Consider the following 16,747-nt stretch of genomic DNA (forward strand, 5'->3'; position numbering starts at 1 on the left):
TGGGTTTTTCCAACAATAGACAGTGCATTCATGGTTGTCATTTTTAAACTCTTAATTCCAGGTTTTTTAAAATTGAATTCAGATTCTACTATCCGCCATGAGGGAATTCGAACATGGGTCCCCAGAACATTACCTAGGTCCCTGGACTAACAGTCCAGTGAGAATGCCTTTGGGCCATTGCCTCCCCTTGTAATATATGCTTAAAATATGGAAGCCTAAATGGTCTCCAAATCAACTGATAAAGAACTTATTCGCAGCCCAATTCAATTTAATTTTCCTGGATCCCAGCACTCATTAGGCCTTCTCAGACTTGTCTGCAATAATTGTTGACAAAGTCTATCTGTCTGTTTCCAAGCCAGATCCAATATCAGTTGTGAGGTCATCTACAGAGCTTGCTGTGATATCGTTCAGATCTCTTGCTCTCTTTGGTCAGTAAAAATAACAAGTAGTCTGAGAAGTCAGACCCCTTTAATCTGAATGAATCCTTGAAAAAATATTCTGGGATCTAGATCTGTGCCTCAAAGTAGTATTGAGAATTTTTATAGATGAGTCTTGTCTAAAATAGGGGGTCTTTGCATATTTTGGCTCCTGCTGGTGATTGCAAAGGCTTCAGGGGCAGTTGTGCCCACATTGTCAAGAGCATTTAGCTCTGCTATGAGTGTAGACGTAAGCTGATTTGGTGTCTGACCAGTTTAAGACAGCATCTTTATCAATTTGGGTTCAGAAAAGATTTACAAAGATGTTGCCAGAGTTGGAGAAATTGAGCTGTAGGGAGATGTTGAAAAGACCTTGATTGTTCACCCTGCCCATGCCCCTCATGATTTTATAAACCTCTATAACGTTACCCCTCAGCCTCTGATGCTCCAGGGAAAACCACTCTAGCCTGTTCAGCCTCTCCCTATAGCTTAAATCCTCCAACCCTTGCAACATCCTTGAAAATCTTTGCTGAACCCTTTCAAGCTTCACAACAGGTTTTCGATAGGAAGGAGACCAGAATTGCATGCAATATTCCAAAAGTGGCCTAACCAATGTTCTGTGCAGCTGCAACGTGACCTCCCAACTCCTATATTCAATACTCTGACCAGTAAAGGAAAGCATACCAAACTCCTCCTTCACTATCCTATCTACCTGCGACTCCATTTTCAAGGAGCTATGAACCTGCACTCCAAGGTCTCTTTGTTCAACAACACTCCCTCGGACCTTACCATTTAAGTGTATAAATCCTGCTAAGGTTTGCTTTCCCAAAATGCAGCACCTCACATTTATCTGAATTAAACTCCATCTGCCACTCCTTAGCCCAATGACCTATCTAATCAAGATCCCGTTGTAATCTGAGGTAACCATCTTCACTGTCCACTACATATCCAATTTTGGGGTCATCTGCAAACTTCCTAAGCAATACCTCCTGTGTTCACATCCAAATACTGATAAAAACGACAAAAAGTAGTGGACTCAGCACCAATTCTTGTGGCACTCCATTGGTCACAGGCCTCCAGTCTGACAAACAACCTTCCACTACCACCCTCTGTTTTCTAGCCATTTGGATACAGAAGGCAGATCTAACCTTGCTAACCAGTCTCACACGGGGAAACCTTGTTGCATGCTTTACTGAAGTCCAAATAGATCCTGTCCGCCACTCTGCCCTCATCAATCCTCTTCGTTGCTTCTTCAAAAACTCAATCAAGTTTGAGAGGCATGATTTCCCATGCGTAAATCCTGTCCCTCGGGGTTCCCTCCAACAGCTTGCCCATCACCGATATCACGTTCACCAGTCTGTAGTTCACTGGCTTATCCTTAGCGCCTTTCCTAAATTGTGGTAGCATGTTAGCCAACCTCCAGTCTTATGGCAACCCACCTGTGGTTATTGATGATACAAATGTTAGATATCTTAAAAACAAATGCAGGCATTTTACTTCTCTGAATTAACAAAACACAACCCCTCAAACATACCTACACTGCCAAAAATGTAAATATGGTGTTCACTTTTTTTAATGCATTCTGATGAGCTGAATTGTCATGTCATAAAATTGAGTGTTCATGCTCTGAAGTCATACCTCAATGTCATGTCCTAAAGCCACTCAAGTGAAAATCAGGTGCTGTTCCTCAGATTGTGTTGAAACTAGCTGAAATGCTGAAACTGTCTCATTTCAGTTAGCTGATCTTGCTAACTGAGTTAATAGTATTGATTTGAATGAAGGGCATTCTGCTGTGATTCATCCACTCTAGATAAGTCTGAGTCAATTGGTGGAGTCTAAAGTTGCTTTTTGGACACAAATCTGCAAATAAAAATTGATTTCAGGTCATTTGGTCTTGTGCATTTTGTGAATGTATTTTGAAAATTGGAATGTGTTTAATTGGTGTCTGGTTCCTGGTGTCTGTTCAGCTGTGTAAACTAACCTTCATAGAATAACTCCTTTGCAGAAATTGGCAGCTATTATGTTGCCCATGATATAAATGGAATATGTTTTAAGGACAATGCTCATTGCTGGCTAGCAATTGAAGCTTCTCTGCATAGCACTTGAGCCATGGGAACAATTCCCCTATGTTTATCTTTGATAAAATATTAACTTTGAAATGTTTCTTAATGCAAGAGCTTTTCAATTAAGGGCAACTTTGAAAGATGTATAATAACATTTAAAGCATCGGTATGCATGCAAAGAGCACTAACACACTGGAATCAACTAGTTAACATTGTTTGATAGAAGCGGTCACTTAAAAGGATTGCATTATCGTTATACAAATTACATGCTAGTTGTTTTTGATTAAATTTGTTTTGCATGGGATAAGCAACAATGCTAAACCCGCAGTGATGAATTGTGCCTGGAAACCATAACTAACATTAATGCACTTGAAATATGGATGAATTCAACTGAAAGCAAAAGATAATAGTGGGATGTATACAGGTAGCTGATTCTCCACTTGTTTTGGGGGCTGGCAGGCAAAATAAAAAACCAAAATAAAATCTACCATAGATGCACTGCCCCTTTCTCAGGTGCAGTTGTAAGAGCTGATCTGATCTGATGCCTAGCTTCTTTTGATATGTTGCAGTTAATTGTCATTCTGTTGCTGGTAAATGTGTTTACTCAAAACAACACCAATCATATCTTGGTGCTTAAAATTATTTTCATTGGTTATTTTGGAGGTTTAATGGTTTTGAAGTACAATCTATTTCATGTTTTAATGACTAGGCTCTTGTGAACCAAGTGGTAGCAACTGTTTATAACCGATTCAGCAAGACTTTACCTGATGGAATGGTGGTCTGTGGAGTATACACGCGAGACTATCGCCAAGATGCTTTAAACTGTCAGGTATCTTTTTTGCTCATAATTAAGCTAGAAATTTGTGACTTTTCTCCCCCTCTCTTAATTTATGTGACACCATTGTTTTGTTCCAGTTGTTTGGCTGGTAGTTTATTTGCCTCATGTCCTGATCTTTTGGCAGGTGGTAGGAGACTTGAATGCATTTTTTCTTCAATTGCTTAACTTAATTTTCACTGAAAATATTTAAATATTCCTCATCTTCTAAAACTGCCAAATTTGTACAACTGCGCGTTGTAAGAAGCAGATCCTATGACTTTAGAAGCTACTGTACATTTAAGAAAGGTCACTCATTTTCAGATTTAGTTGGCCGTGTTATGTTTGCACATAATTACTTGCAGTTTTCCTGATGGGATGAGCATCGTTTTAAAATGGGCTTCCAAAGAATTAAGTACTTTTAGGTTATGGAAAGGGTGTATGTATTCCAAACAAGTCTTCAATTTTTAAAATATTTACTATGTTTTTTCCTTCCCCTTATATGTTCCCATGCACCTTTATAGGTCTAACTTGTTTCCACTGCCACCGCGCCTGACACCAATCATCTGCTCAGATGTGCCTATATTTAGCATGTTGGGAGATAGAGTTGACTTCATGGGAGAAATGTCAGGCAGTTGTGCATGCAAAAGACATGCTCTCAGCCCACCCAAAGGGACATATTCACATTTCGAGAGGTTAAAAATCTCCTATGAAAGAGCATCAGTACAGGTGGATGGTCCATTGAGTCTGTTCTGCCAATCAGTGCCTAATCTGATACTCTTCATGCCCACTTTCGTGCCCTTTTTACCTTACCCTTGATTTCCTTACATGTTCTCATATGCCTTTATTGGTCTAACTTGCATGTGACAGTGCTTCACAGCGCCAGGGACACAGACCTGGGTGACTGTGTCTGTGTGGGTTTCCTCCCACAGTCCAAAGATGTGCAGGTAACTGGATTGGCCAGTCTAAACTGCCCATAGTGTTTCGGGATATGCTGACTAGGTGGATTGGCCAGGCTAAGTTGCCCATAGTGTTTAGGCATATGCTGACTAGGTGGATTGGCCATGGCAAATGCAAGGTTACAGGGATGGGCTGGGTCTGGATGGGATACTCTACTAAAGGTTGGTATGGACTCCTATATTTCTGAACCAAAGAAGAAATATGGCTGTGTTCCTAATGGGTGTTCATTATGCCTTTCTTTGGTTAAGTAAATGTAACCTGTACCTTGGTATTCAGGCAGGGAGTGATCAAGCTTTGGGCAGAAAGCGGAGGAAGTCCTTTGCAGTAATTGGTTGGATGTGTATGGGCACAAATAAAGGAGAGTCCAGTTTTAATAAGTTCTGGTGATGGTTGTGCATGTGCTGGAAGTATGAATGTTTTTTTGCCCTGAAATGGAGTGTCTTGGGGTTAGTTGTCCTACTGCTACCCTGACATTGATTTGGCACAAAGCAGTGATCACCGTTTAAACTTTCTACCATCTGTGTGGCTCAGCTGCTCACTGAATGAATTCTCTGAAGAATTATGAGACCATTGTTTTGTGTACTAACCCTTTTGGAGTTAAAGAACAAAGTAGGAACCAATTAAAATGGTTGTACCCTCATGATCCAAATTTAAGAATGAAACTGGTGAGCACTTCACAACTTTGAAATGGCATAATTTTCATCAGTATTTTGTTACCCAAATGCTGTTGAAGCAAATAACTTGACGACATAAACTCTGCAAACGATCAAGCGAGAGTCTCAATTAGATTCCTAAAGAAGGGCTTTTGCTTGAAATTTGTTTTCCTGCTCCTCGGATGTTGCCTGACCTGCTGTGCTTTTCCAGCACCACTCTCATCTAGACTATGATCTCCAACATCTGCAGTCCTCACTTTTGCCTAAAAGATCATGCGAATCAACTTCTGGGGATAATTCAATGAAAGCAGACACAGTAATTTGCAGTTTTTTTTTTAATCGAGTGGTAGGTTAGAGTGGATTGCTTGTCTTTTGTGGAGGTCACCTGACTTTGCCATGTATTTTAGGATTCCTCTGATCAGATTTATGCAGTGATATATTGAGACAAACTGCAGATGTATTGAACTTGCCAAATCCAGTTTTGTCCAATTCTTTGTTTCAGATTCTCATCACAATTCCTCAGTGTTTAGAAAGTCTCATTCTTAATTCTCAACGACAAGCTTGGATTAAGAAGCTTAAGTATGTAATTTTTGATGAGGTAAGATGAAACTTTAATTGTGGCAATTTGAAAAGTAAAATGGCATTCATCTAGGAACAAAAATATTAACTTAACAGGTGCTTTTGCATTGCGCCCCAATGTGAGACCACCTTGAGCTATCAGTACGAGTAATGTGAGAAGAAATGATGTTGGAAATAAATGAATGCCCATACAAATACCTGCTCCCAGAAAATATTCAAAGCTGAGCATTTATAATTCTCATGTTTGCTATTACTTCCCTGGTAGTATATTGGGTTACATACATTGAGCTGAGAGATCAGGCAATTCTTCTCTTGGGCCTTGAGTGAAGGGTTCTCAGCGAAATAAGAGTTGGAAGATGTGGCAGTTGCTTGTCACTGGGCTATGTTTTCATTGTTAACATTCAATAAATGTTGTTCGAAGTGTCCGTCCCTATTTCAGCTGATGGCAGAATCACATTTATCTTGAATAATTTATTGTCATTTAATCCGTAGTCAATTATATAGACTTGTACGTGAAAGGTGATTACTTAGATGGGCAAGCAAAATATCAACATGATTATTGAAACTATTCTCCGATTATGGCCGTCTTGAGAGGAACGAAGCAAGATTTTGCTTCAGAGGACAATGTTGGAAAATACAATCTCACAATTGTATTGCTAAAGTGTTTTTAGATAAGACTGCTTTATTTTGTACAGATGATATGTTTTGTAAGGTGAAAGTGGAATGTTTTAAGTGAATCTATGGTCATCTAATGTAACTAAATTTGTATTAGAGGACTCACCTTATCAAATTTGATGTTTCCTGACTGATTAAAGCAAAAATTAATATTGGGTCTATCTTATCCTGATGTACAGAGCTGAATTCAGAAAACCAATTTTGCTTTCTGCTGTTGACCACTTTCTTTATTGATACATGATGCCACAAAATCATTTACAGGTTCTCCCAACAAAATATGGAAGCCTTATTTGGTAGTACTTTGGTGTATTACGTGAATGATCATAATGTTTCTGGAGGAGTGGCTGGGACAAGAAATTAAAAACAGCCAAATAAAGTGAATCTGAAAAATACATTCTTCTGACCTGCCATGAAGCATTTCCGATCAGAGGAGGTGATAATTAGATACTTAAGAATCATCTATCTGAAGAAATCCTAGGCACATAATTTTCTTAAAAGGCTGATTCAAAATTTATGCAATCATCTATCCATCAATGACTAATCTTTGCCATAAAACTTGCAGGATCCTTGCTATTTGATATTCTGAAATCCACCCTTATTTGATGTAATGAAATAAGCTTGCTAAATTCTTGTTGGTAAAAATTACTTGATTTGAGGTTTAGTAGTCTTAATATCAGTTAGTTACTCTGTTTTGTTCATAGGTCCACTGTCTCGGTGGAGAGATTGGCGCAGAAGTTTGGGAGCATCTGCTAGTGATGATTCGATGTCCGTTCCTGGCTTTGTCCGCAACAATCAGCAAACCGGAAGCGCTCTCCCAGTAATTTTTAGAATAATTTATACTTGTTACTGATTTACACAACAGCATCTTGTTTTTCTGAGTAATACTAGTCGATGTGTCATACTGGTCAAACATGTGAGATTGCGAGCTGATAAACCATGGGTTCATGTGTTATCCTTTGTGAGGTTAAATTCTTCAATTTGCCAAATGTGTTAAATCCTGTGAACCAAAAGGTAGTGAAATTCTACTTTAAAGCCATGTACACCTAGAAAGGGATGTGGTAAGAAATCATAGGAGTTGTTACTTTAGAAATTGAGGAATTATGATCTTCACAATTAGGTTTGACCAATCCTCTGACATAGGATGGACCTCAAGTTTCTTGCTTGATCATGTTGGTCTGACCATTACCAATTTGTTGGGTTAGAAGACATTCTGTGTAGATGTTTTTCTCCATCAGCGTCCTATTCCAATACTGTTCATTATTTGTAGAGTTATTTTCAAAATTTCAAATGTTACGTTGTTAGAATTCCCTTTGTGGAACGTCTGATCCAGTTAAATTGACACTACTGCATAGTCGAGCATGGTATCAAACTGAATTTGATTGCTGGGAGCAAATTAATTATTTATAGGTATGTGAATGTTATGCCACCCATGCCAGTTTTCTAACTCAGTGCAATTGAGTCATTTGCTTAATGGGAAACCACTCTTCCCTCACCTCTTGCCAGGTGTTAATACCTTTTTTTCCTGGTTTCTACATTTGATCCTCATTTAGTGTATCAATTTCTACAGTTGCTCATAAACAAGTTACTAAACCCTGTTAAGTGACTTCACTACATTGATAGTGGACTGACTTTCGTACCCAGCAGAAACTGAGTGGCCATTTCAACAGCATTTTATGAATTTATTCTTTATTTAAAGACCAGGGACAATGAGATTGACTCAAGTGCAAGAAAAAAACTCTGGCAGAGCAGTAATAGACGGACAGTGAATAGGTTAACAATAGAAATATGAGGTGACAGAGGAAGAAAATGAGGAAAACAGAAGCAGAAACTTGTAATGTTCTTTATTACTCTTCCTAAGTAATTACCACCCTGTTTCCAGTGTTGTCTTCTGTAGCAATGATAAGCATCACTTGACTGCAGCAAAGAGCATTGTACCTTAGAACTGAGAAGAAGGGAACTCTGGATGTTCTCACTTAATTTAGTTATGGTCTTATCATGCCTGTTTTAATAGGTGGCTTCAAACAGTGAAGAATTTCTGGCAACGAGCAGAGAAGACAATGGAAAACCCTGTGAAAGTTAGTGGTGGAAAGAAGAAACAGCAAATTAAAATTCCAAGGGACCAAAAATCCTACAAAGTCAGACTAGGTATGGATGGCTGTTGCATTATGTCTTTGGGATACAGAGGCACCCACAATGATATTAGAATGGGAATTCCAGATTTTAAATCAGTGACAGTGATCTACTTACAGGATGATGTGTGGCTTGGAGAGAAACTGGCCATCTTCCCATGCGTTCCCTTTCCTTCCAGGTGGAAGAGGATACGGGTTTGTAAGGTACTGTCGGAGGAGCCAATCTGAGTTGTTGCAGTGCATCTTGTGATCTTACACACTGCTACCACTAAGCATCAGTGGTGAAGGGAGTGATTGTTGAAGGTGTTGAATGAGGTGCCAGTCAAGTCATCTGTCTCTTTCCTGGATGGTATTGAGCTTCTTGAGTGTTATTGAAGCTGGACATCAAGGCAAGCAGTGAATATTCCATCGCAACCCTGATTTTTGCCTTGGTGGGTGGACAGACAATGGGAGTCAGGAGGTGAGTTACTTGCCACATGATTCCTTAACCGTCTGACCTGATATTGTAGCCACAGATGTGTAAAACTGATATGCTTCAGTTTCTGGTCAACAGTAACCTTTCGGAAGGTTTGTAGTAGATGTTTCAGCAACACTAATGCCATTATATGTTGCATGATGATGTTTAGATTCAGGAGATGATCATTGGCTGTTAGTTGAGTAGTGAACATGTTACTTATCAGTCCAAACCTAGACTCTGTCTCTGTCTTGCTGAATATGGAGATAAGCTCCTTCAGTATTTGAGGATTTGTGAATGGTGCTATGCCTTTTACAGTCATCAACAAACGTCCCTTTTCTGGCTTTATTATGGAGAGTGGATTATTGATGAAGCAGCTGAAGATGGTTCATCTTAAGTGCCACATTGATTAACATCTGCGGTGATGTCTTGTGGCTGAAAATCCTCATTTAAGACCCTCAAATTTTCACTTCTGTAATTTCCTTATTCGTGGAGTACAGGCAGCGCTGTCTAATGTTTTGACACTCCATCCATAATTGGTTAATTAAACCTAAATAGGTTATATTTTTCTCTTTCTACACTTGTGTTGGATTTTCTGGACATGACCTTGAGGAAAACTGAGCGACGTTGTACCCGTTGCTTAGCAATTTTCTCATGCATGTGCACCTATTCCGCATCCAGGAAATTTTGCAATGTCGTGCGCCTGTGTGCAGTGATAGTGTCCCTACCCCTGGATCTTTAAGAACTGTTCCAAAGGTGTGTAATGACACCTCTGAACAGGTTGATTAGAAAAATAGGTTAGCTTTTTTAAAAAGCTGGATCGACTATCTCTGTTGCCATATCCGTTAAGACTCTAGGGCATGGCACCTTGTCTGCTTTCAAACCCAATGGTTTGCCCAGTACCTTTTCCCTAGTGAAGGTAATTGTTCTAAGTTCTACCCTTTCTATAACCCCTGCATTCCCTGTTGTTGTAATGGTACTAATGTTTTCCACTTTGAAAACTGAGATGAAATAATTGTATCTCTGCCATTTGTGTGTTTTCCCCCCCCCCCCCCACTATTAAGTTGCTGGTCTCATCTTTCCAAAGACCAGCATTCACTTCAGCTACTGTCTTCCTGTTTTTAGACTTGAAGCTTTTAAGACATTTTAAGAAGCTTTAAAGAATTTCTACTCTGCATGCTGAATTTGTGAAATTTTTACTGCATAGGACTGTAGCATCTAGTTTAAGAATATTCAAGGGTGTAATAGATTTTTAATTAGTAAGGGAATCAAAGTTTATAGCGTAAGGTAGGACAGTGGAATTCAGGATTAATAGATCAGCCATGATCTTATTGAATGGCGGAGAACACACAGGTCTACTGGAACGTTCCTCGTCAATTCATCTGCGATTATATCATCTGTTCGGCAACTTCATCTTTCAGGCAGGTAATATTTTAAGGTGATTGGATGAGCACAGAACTGATTATCTAAATGGTAAAGCGTCTTTTATACCAGTCTTACCTTTTTTAAATCAAGTTACTGATTTTTATCATTTTAAAAAGCAGCAATGCCAAGGTGTGAATCTTCTTAGCAGTTCTTTTTTGGATGGTGGGGGAACTTGTGTTTAATTTTTCAATCATGCATGCTGAAGTTTGAATATTATGACTTACACTGCATTGATAACCTAGGTTCATGTTAAATACATGAGAATCAGCCTTTAATCCCATCAATTTCCCCAACACCATTCCCTTACTAATGTTGCTTTCCTTCAGTTCCTCCTTGTTCTCCCCAACATTTTTGCAATGATACTTATGTATGTCTTTGTGAAGGCAGAACCAAGCACATGCACTTAATTGATCTGTCATCTCTTTGTTACCCATTATGACTTCCCATGTTTCTGACTGTAGGAGACCTACATTTATCTTCACAAATTCTTTTCTCTCCACATACCTATCATGCTTCTCCAGTCCATTTGTATGTTCTCCACATGCTCACTCTGCTCTCTTTTCCAGCTTTTCAGTCAATCCCTTTGTCCTCCTTTGCTGACATCTTAACTACTCCCCATCAGGTCTGTTGCTTGCTTGTTTTGGTAAATGTTTCTAATGCTGTCCCTAATTTACCTTGTTGGCCATGGTTGGGCTACCTTTCCTGGTTTTTGTGCGTCAGAATATGCAAACTCCACATAGTCACCCAAGGCTGGAACTGAACCTTGGGTCCCTGGCGTAGTGAGACAGCAGTGCTAGTGACCATGCTGCCCAAGTTTCCTCTATCATGGCTTCCTATTATTTAGATTCGAGGCTGTAGCCTCAGAATCACCTGCATTGCATTTCATCTTAAGGAAGAGTTTTTCCATGTATGGTCACTTTCCTTAAGGGGCTTCGCAGAGATAGATTGGCACTGTAATGAGAAAGAAATAATTGGCAATGTATGATGGCCTGTTCTCTAGTTGGTTGCTCAACATATTGATGCAGAAAACTATTTTATACACACTTCTCTGGAATTCTTCTTCTATGGTATTGTTACTGATTTGAGTATACAGATTAAAATTGTGTATAATTGTAATTGTACCTTCATAGCATATGTTTCTAATTTCATGTTTAAAGCCTTCCCTAACATTGCCGCTACAGTTTTGGGGGCCTGTATACAATCCCCATTATTATTTTCTGCACCTTGATGTTTTGAAGCTCTGTCTATATTGCTCCATTTCACTGTATCTAATGTCCTTCCTCACTATTGAATTAATTTCCTTCCAAAAAACTGAATACTCCTGGATGTTCAATTCCCATCCCTGGAAAGGCTGCAGCCATGATTCTAGCTAATTATTATCATACCGATTTATATCTATTTGCATGACACATTCATCCACTTTATTGCAAGTGCTTCATGAGTTAAGACACGATGTATTATGGCTTGTCTTTTTAAATTTTGAGTCCTGTTTGTATTACTGTGCACTGTAGCTCTGTTTGATTTTTGCCCTCGAGTTTTCTGCCTACGACTTTTCTTATTTCCCATTCTATCTTCTGTTTTTACTCTTGTTTCCCTTTCTTTTCTCTCCCTGTATAAATTCCTACTCCATGCCATTTCGGTCCAAACCAGCCCAATCGTAATTGGCAGAGTGCTGTGTTTGTCCAGCACAGTTTTTGTTTTAGATTTCCATCATCCACAGTTCTTTGTGTTCCTTTCAAAATCAGTTGCATCATCGTGGTAATTGGGATTTTGTTTGAACATCAGCATAATGGCAACTGAGCTCACTTTGGTATTTATTTTCAACATTTTTTAGTGGTCTATGGAGAACGATACAATGATCTGGAAAAGTATGTGTGTAGTTCAAAAGATTCTGGGCTTGACTTTGTTGCCTATCATCCCTGTGCTGCTTTAACTGTGGATCATGTAAGTACTTCAGTCACTTTACTGTAGAATTCCCACTTAATGAATCTGCATTTAGCAGCTCTGATGTTTTCATAATATGTATAAATAATGACAAATACAAAAAAAAATCTTCCATCCAACCAGGCCTGCACAATAGTGGTCAATACATAAACTCTCAATGTAGCTCAGTTTATTGCCACCAATATTCAGAGAAGCATTTTATGTGATGTCTTATTAAAAATGTTTTTTAAAAGTTTGTGGAAATGTCTAGTAGTTTTCCTAAATCTGCCAGTTTAGTAACTTGTATTGAATGTCCCAAGTGAGCAGCTTCTCCATCCAAGCACTATTTATACTCCAGGAGAAAGTGAGCACTGCAGATACTGGGAGATCAAATGAAGGGCTTCTGCCCGAAACATCGATTCTCCTGCTCCTTGGATGCTGCCTAACCTGAGCTTTTCTAACACCACACTCATTACTTATACTCAACCTAATGAAATGTCAAGATCATTTGTTTAAGGTGGCAATTGCAAGTGAAGGTGGAATTGGTATTGTGTTTTTTTGGTTTAATGGAATAATTTGTTTAGCTCTTAAGGATTGGCCATTGAATGAGAGAAGAATGACTATTTGGAAAATTCAACTTTGATCCTTTTGACAAAGTTGAACAATAGTTCAAATAATTTTACCTTTTTTTGTTGTTGTATTTGGTTGTTAGATTGAGACGTACGGTTTTCCTTCAGACCTCAGTCTATCTCCTCCAGAGTGCTTACGGTTGTATGATACGATGGCTGAAACCTGGAAGGAGTGGCCTCGTGCACAGGTACTTTGGCTAAGATCTTTCCATAATGTGATGGCCCATATAGTCTTAGGGGAGAAAGCAATCTTTTATGTTGGAGCGATAGTCCCTTCAATAATTGGCTTTCTCTGAAATGTGTGAATTAAAAAAAACTTCTAAAGTGAAAATACATCCCAGCTGCCATTTGACCTCTAGTTTTATCGGACATTAGAAGATTAACTATTTACTTTGAGTACTGTTCCAAAAATTTGTTTTAGAATTGAAATTTCTAGAAACGGCTACTTCCTTTTGGTAAGGTTTTTGTTCAAATTCCCTCCAACCATCTTAGTTGTAGTTTTGAGTTCAGCGTAGGTGTTACATCTGTCTTCAACATAATCACTTCTGATTGGGACACTCCTGGTTCTAATGTTCTTTAACACCGGTATCTTGTCAATAGTGTTCTCTCTCTGTTTCTCCTTCCATTTTTTTTCCTTTCTCAATTTGGCTTTCCTTGAAGTCAACTCAGAACCTCTGTTGAAAGAACTACCTGCAGCCAGCTTTCACAAAACTTAGTTGTTAAAGTAGATGTTCCCTGCAATAAATGTCATGTTTATAATGTTGGAAAAAGAAGCTTGTTTCAAAAACTGATCCTGTAATTAGGCTAACTGACAAATAGAAAAGCTTTTAGTAAAATGTGAGGGTCTTCAGATATTAAAATGGAAAAAAGTTTTTTGTTTCTCCTGGCATCTTAACAATATGGTCTAAGTATGCTTCTACTTAAACCTCCATGCTTGTTGCTGATTGCTTCGTCTTTCCTAAAAGGAACTCGAGCCGGAAGAATATAAGGGATTCAAGGATAAAATTGTTATTAAAAAGAATGATGTAAGAAAATATGAGGCAGAATTAAAACAAGAATTGGAGAAATGGATCACTTCAGGACAGAAAAATCAGGTATCAAATCATTAACCTGCGTGTATTAAGATCAAAAAATTAAAAATGTGAGAGATAACGTACAAGGTAATATTGATCTGATTTTCATGGTATACTTGTACTGAAGTTGCATGGTTGACTATAGTGCAAAGTAGCTCTAAAAATGTGGTTTTGCTCATTAGAATGATAACCTGAACAGAGGTTTTCCTATGTTCAAGTGATACACGTGGATTGCCAAAAATCTTTCTGCTTGCTGTAAGGCAGAGTTCAGAAGTGTGATGGAATCCTATCTACCTGATTGGCTAGTCCAGTTGCATTTGAAACTCTACGCCATCCAGGAAAAATGCCTGCTGGATTGACACCCTCGCCACCACCATCACTTCATAGCTGCAGTCTATAGATATTTTCTAATTGTTCTGTACTGATGTGTTAACGTGCAACTCGAGGAATTGAGACTTAAATTTTCTAGCTTAGAGAAAGGGGCTCATCCACTGTAACACGAAGACGTTTTTGGCTGTTCTGTATGCTTTTTTGATAGTTCCACCCAAACCAAGCACTCAGATGGACAAGTGCATCCAAACTCTTACACTAAAATAAAACGAAGTGGTGGGAATGCTGGAAGCCTGAAGCAGAAACAAACGTTGCTGGGAAAACTCAGTCTGGCAACAGCTATAGAGAGAACAGGGTTAAGGTTTCAAGCCCTGAAAGAAGGAGCACTGGACTTTGTCTACACAGATGCTGCCAGACCTGCTGAGTTGCTCCAGCAGTTTTTGTTTCAGAACTACTACATCTGCAGGTTGTTATCAATGTTCACATTCACTTCCATTAAAATTCCAGAATAGAAACAATCTAACCCTGCAGATTCCTGACTCTTGAGTGCCATTGTTTTTCTTCATTGCTGAAGGTACAAGCCGACATCTGGCTCGTGCTAAAGAAACAATATTTGATATTTCTTAACAAGCCCCTGCTCTGCCTAGAATTCTTCAGTGTGTTCTCCACCAACCTAAGATCAGCAAAATTGTTACTGTCAAAAACTCTACTGTCATTGTCTACACACGAGATTTGCTGTTTGTATCTTGGTATTGAGATCAGGCCTTCTAGCTGTGGTTTTAGTAATCTTAATGATATTCAATTAATTGAAGTATTTTTGCAAAATGCTTATGTAAATTTGTGTACTATTAATGATTTATTTTGTGCTTATGTATGTTATTAGTAATTCTGTCAACATTACCTTAAGGCTCTGGAAGTGTTAGACAAGCTGAAACCCACAAGTGTTGTGAATTCTACAGCAACAATGGTGAAGCAATTTCCCATGTTGGTGGAAGCCTTACAGAAAGAGAACCAGCTGCCAGCTTTGTTTTTCTCGTAAGTTTTAAAATATGTGCAGTTTTTAATATTTGCTGTTGAATAGGGATTTTTAACCGTTTTATGGTCTGCAGTTGCCATCTCACTACACACTTGAAAAAAAATTAAGGTGTACTTATACCTTAAAGCTTTTGTTCTTTGTGGAGGATCTCAGTTGACCTCATGATCAGTGGCCAGACAATACAACAGTTTTGCTGCTTTGTTGACAGATCCACTCCAACATAACACATCTGAGTTATTTTTTGAACTGTGCATTGTTTTTCTATTCATTCATGTTTGAAGTTCACTTTTGCTACAAAATTTCAACAATTGCTTGTCATTATTAAATTTTATATGGTAGTGACACCAACACTGTACTCTACACCCAGTCACTTCACAGATGCATCATTGTGAAGGATTTGTGACAGGTCTTCTTTGCTATTGGTAATGCTTCCTTTGTCTTGTACCATCACTAGGGGCATTTTTGGCCTCTGACATGTTTATTGGAAAAATAAAACTACTTTTGCACTAAAGTTATATGATGTCAATAGTGTCACTAAACAGCTGATTTTGACCGGCTTCAAATCGGAGTTGGTGATGGCCCTTTGTCGAGGTTGGTGACGGCCTTTTGTCGAAGCATCAAAGTGCAAACAAATGACCTTACATTGACAGTGTGTTTTCTGGGGTGACTGCAGTACTGGAATGTAACACTGAGGCTGGATGAAAATTACCAGCTGAAGTGTTCAGGTCCCAGATTTCTTACTCAAATTGACATGAGGGTGTGTTTGAAAAAATCTGTTTTTAGTCATTTTAGGTTTACAATGTGCGGTTAAAGGATACCTGACCTATAAACTCCAATCTAAAGTCATGAGGGATGCAACTCCATTATGCTTAAAAATATCTTAAACTTCAATATTTATCATTACTCCCTGTTGTTGGTGAAAATTATGCATTAACTACTGTTTTTTTATGTTTCTGCATTAAGCTGGTCTAAGGATTTAAAATAAAATAAATCATTGTGATGGGACATGTAGGAAATAACCTCGTGATTCACCAAGATAAAAATGAAACAGCATTTTTTCGTGCTTTGCTATTGTCCCTCTATTGACTATATTAAAGTCATGAAATTGCATATAATTTTATGCATGTATGGAAAATTTCCATTCTTATGTAGACATTATCCATTGTGTAAACTCAGGTTGGCAGCCTCTGTGGGGAAGCAAAATTAATGTTGGATATAACTTTTGGCAATTGTGTTGAGTTCACTCATATTTGTATGTGAACATTATCCCTTTTATGTAATGTATTTGCACCTTCACATAGACACTGTCTATTCTATGCATTATAATTCTATTCATGGCTGCTATTTTACTTCTATACAATCCGGTTAAACTTGTGTATGGTTGTAATTCCCCCAATTTTATTGACCGTTCCTCCAATTGATAGGAAGTAAAATTAGACATGGATGACTACTCTAAATTAGGCTGGTCTATTAGCCCAATGATCATTGAGCCTTCAGTGATTGAATTTTTTAACCCTGCAAATGTGTTCATGATGCCCCAGAAATGGTTGTCAACTGACAGTGGTTCATTCATAAGCTTTTTTTTTAA

At 38.4% G+C, this 16,747-nt stretch overlaps 1 protein-coding gene across 1 annotated transcript in view; it reads left to right on the forward strand.

Annotated features, from left to right (window-relative positions):
• LOC140480039 (probable ATP-dependent RNA helicase DDX60) overlaps positions 1 to 16,747 on the forward strand; it is an 88,725-nt gene that overhangs the window by 47,458 nt on the left and 24,520 nt on the right. Inside the window, exons 17-24 of the mRNA XM_072574627.1 lie at positions 3,189 to 3,308; positions 5,409 to 5,504; positions 6,862 to 6,977; positions 8,172 to 8,305; positions 12,003 to 12,112; positions 12,804 to 12,908; positions 13,686 to 13,814; positions 15,031 to 15,158. Coding sequence (XP_072430728.1) covers positions 3,189 to 3,308; positions 5,409 to 5,504; positions 6,862 to 6,977; positions 8,172 to 8,305; positions 12,003 to 12,112; positions 12,804 to 12,908; positions 13,686 to 13,814; positions 15,031 to 15,158 — 938 coding nt within the window. The remainder of the gene's footprint in view (positions 1 to 3,188; positions 3,309 to 5,408; positions 5,505 to 6,861; positions 6,978 to 8,171; positions 8,306 to 12,002; positions 12,113 to 12,803; positions 12,909 to 13,685; positions 13,815 to 15,030; positions 15,159 to 16,747) is intronic.

Source organism: Chiloscyllium punctatum, chromosome 1 (genome assembly GCF_047496795.1).
Source record: "Chiloscyllium punctatum isolate Juve2018m chromosome 1, sChiPun1.3, whole genome shotgun sequence".
Lineage (NCBI taxonomy): Eukaryota > Metazoa > Chordata > Chondrichthyes > Orectolobiformes > Hemiscylliidae > Chiloscyllium > Chiloscyllium punctatum.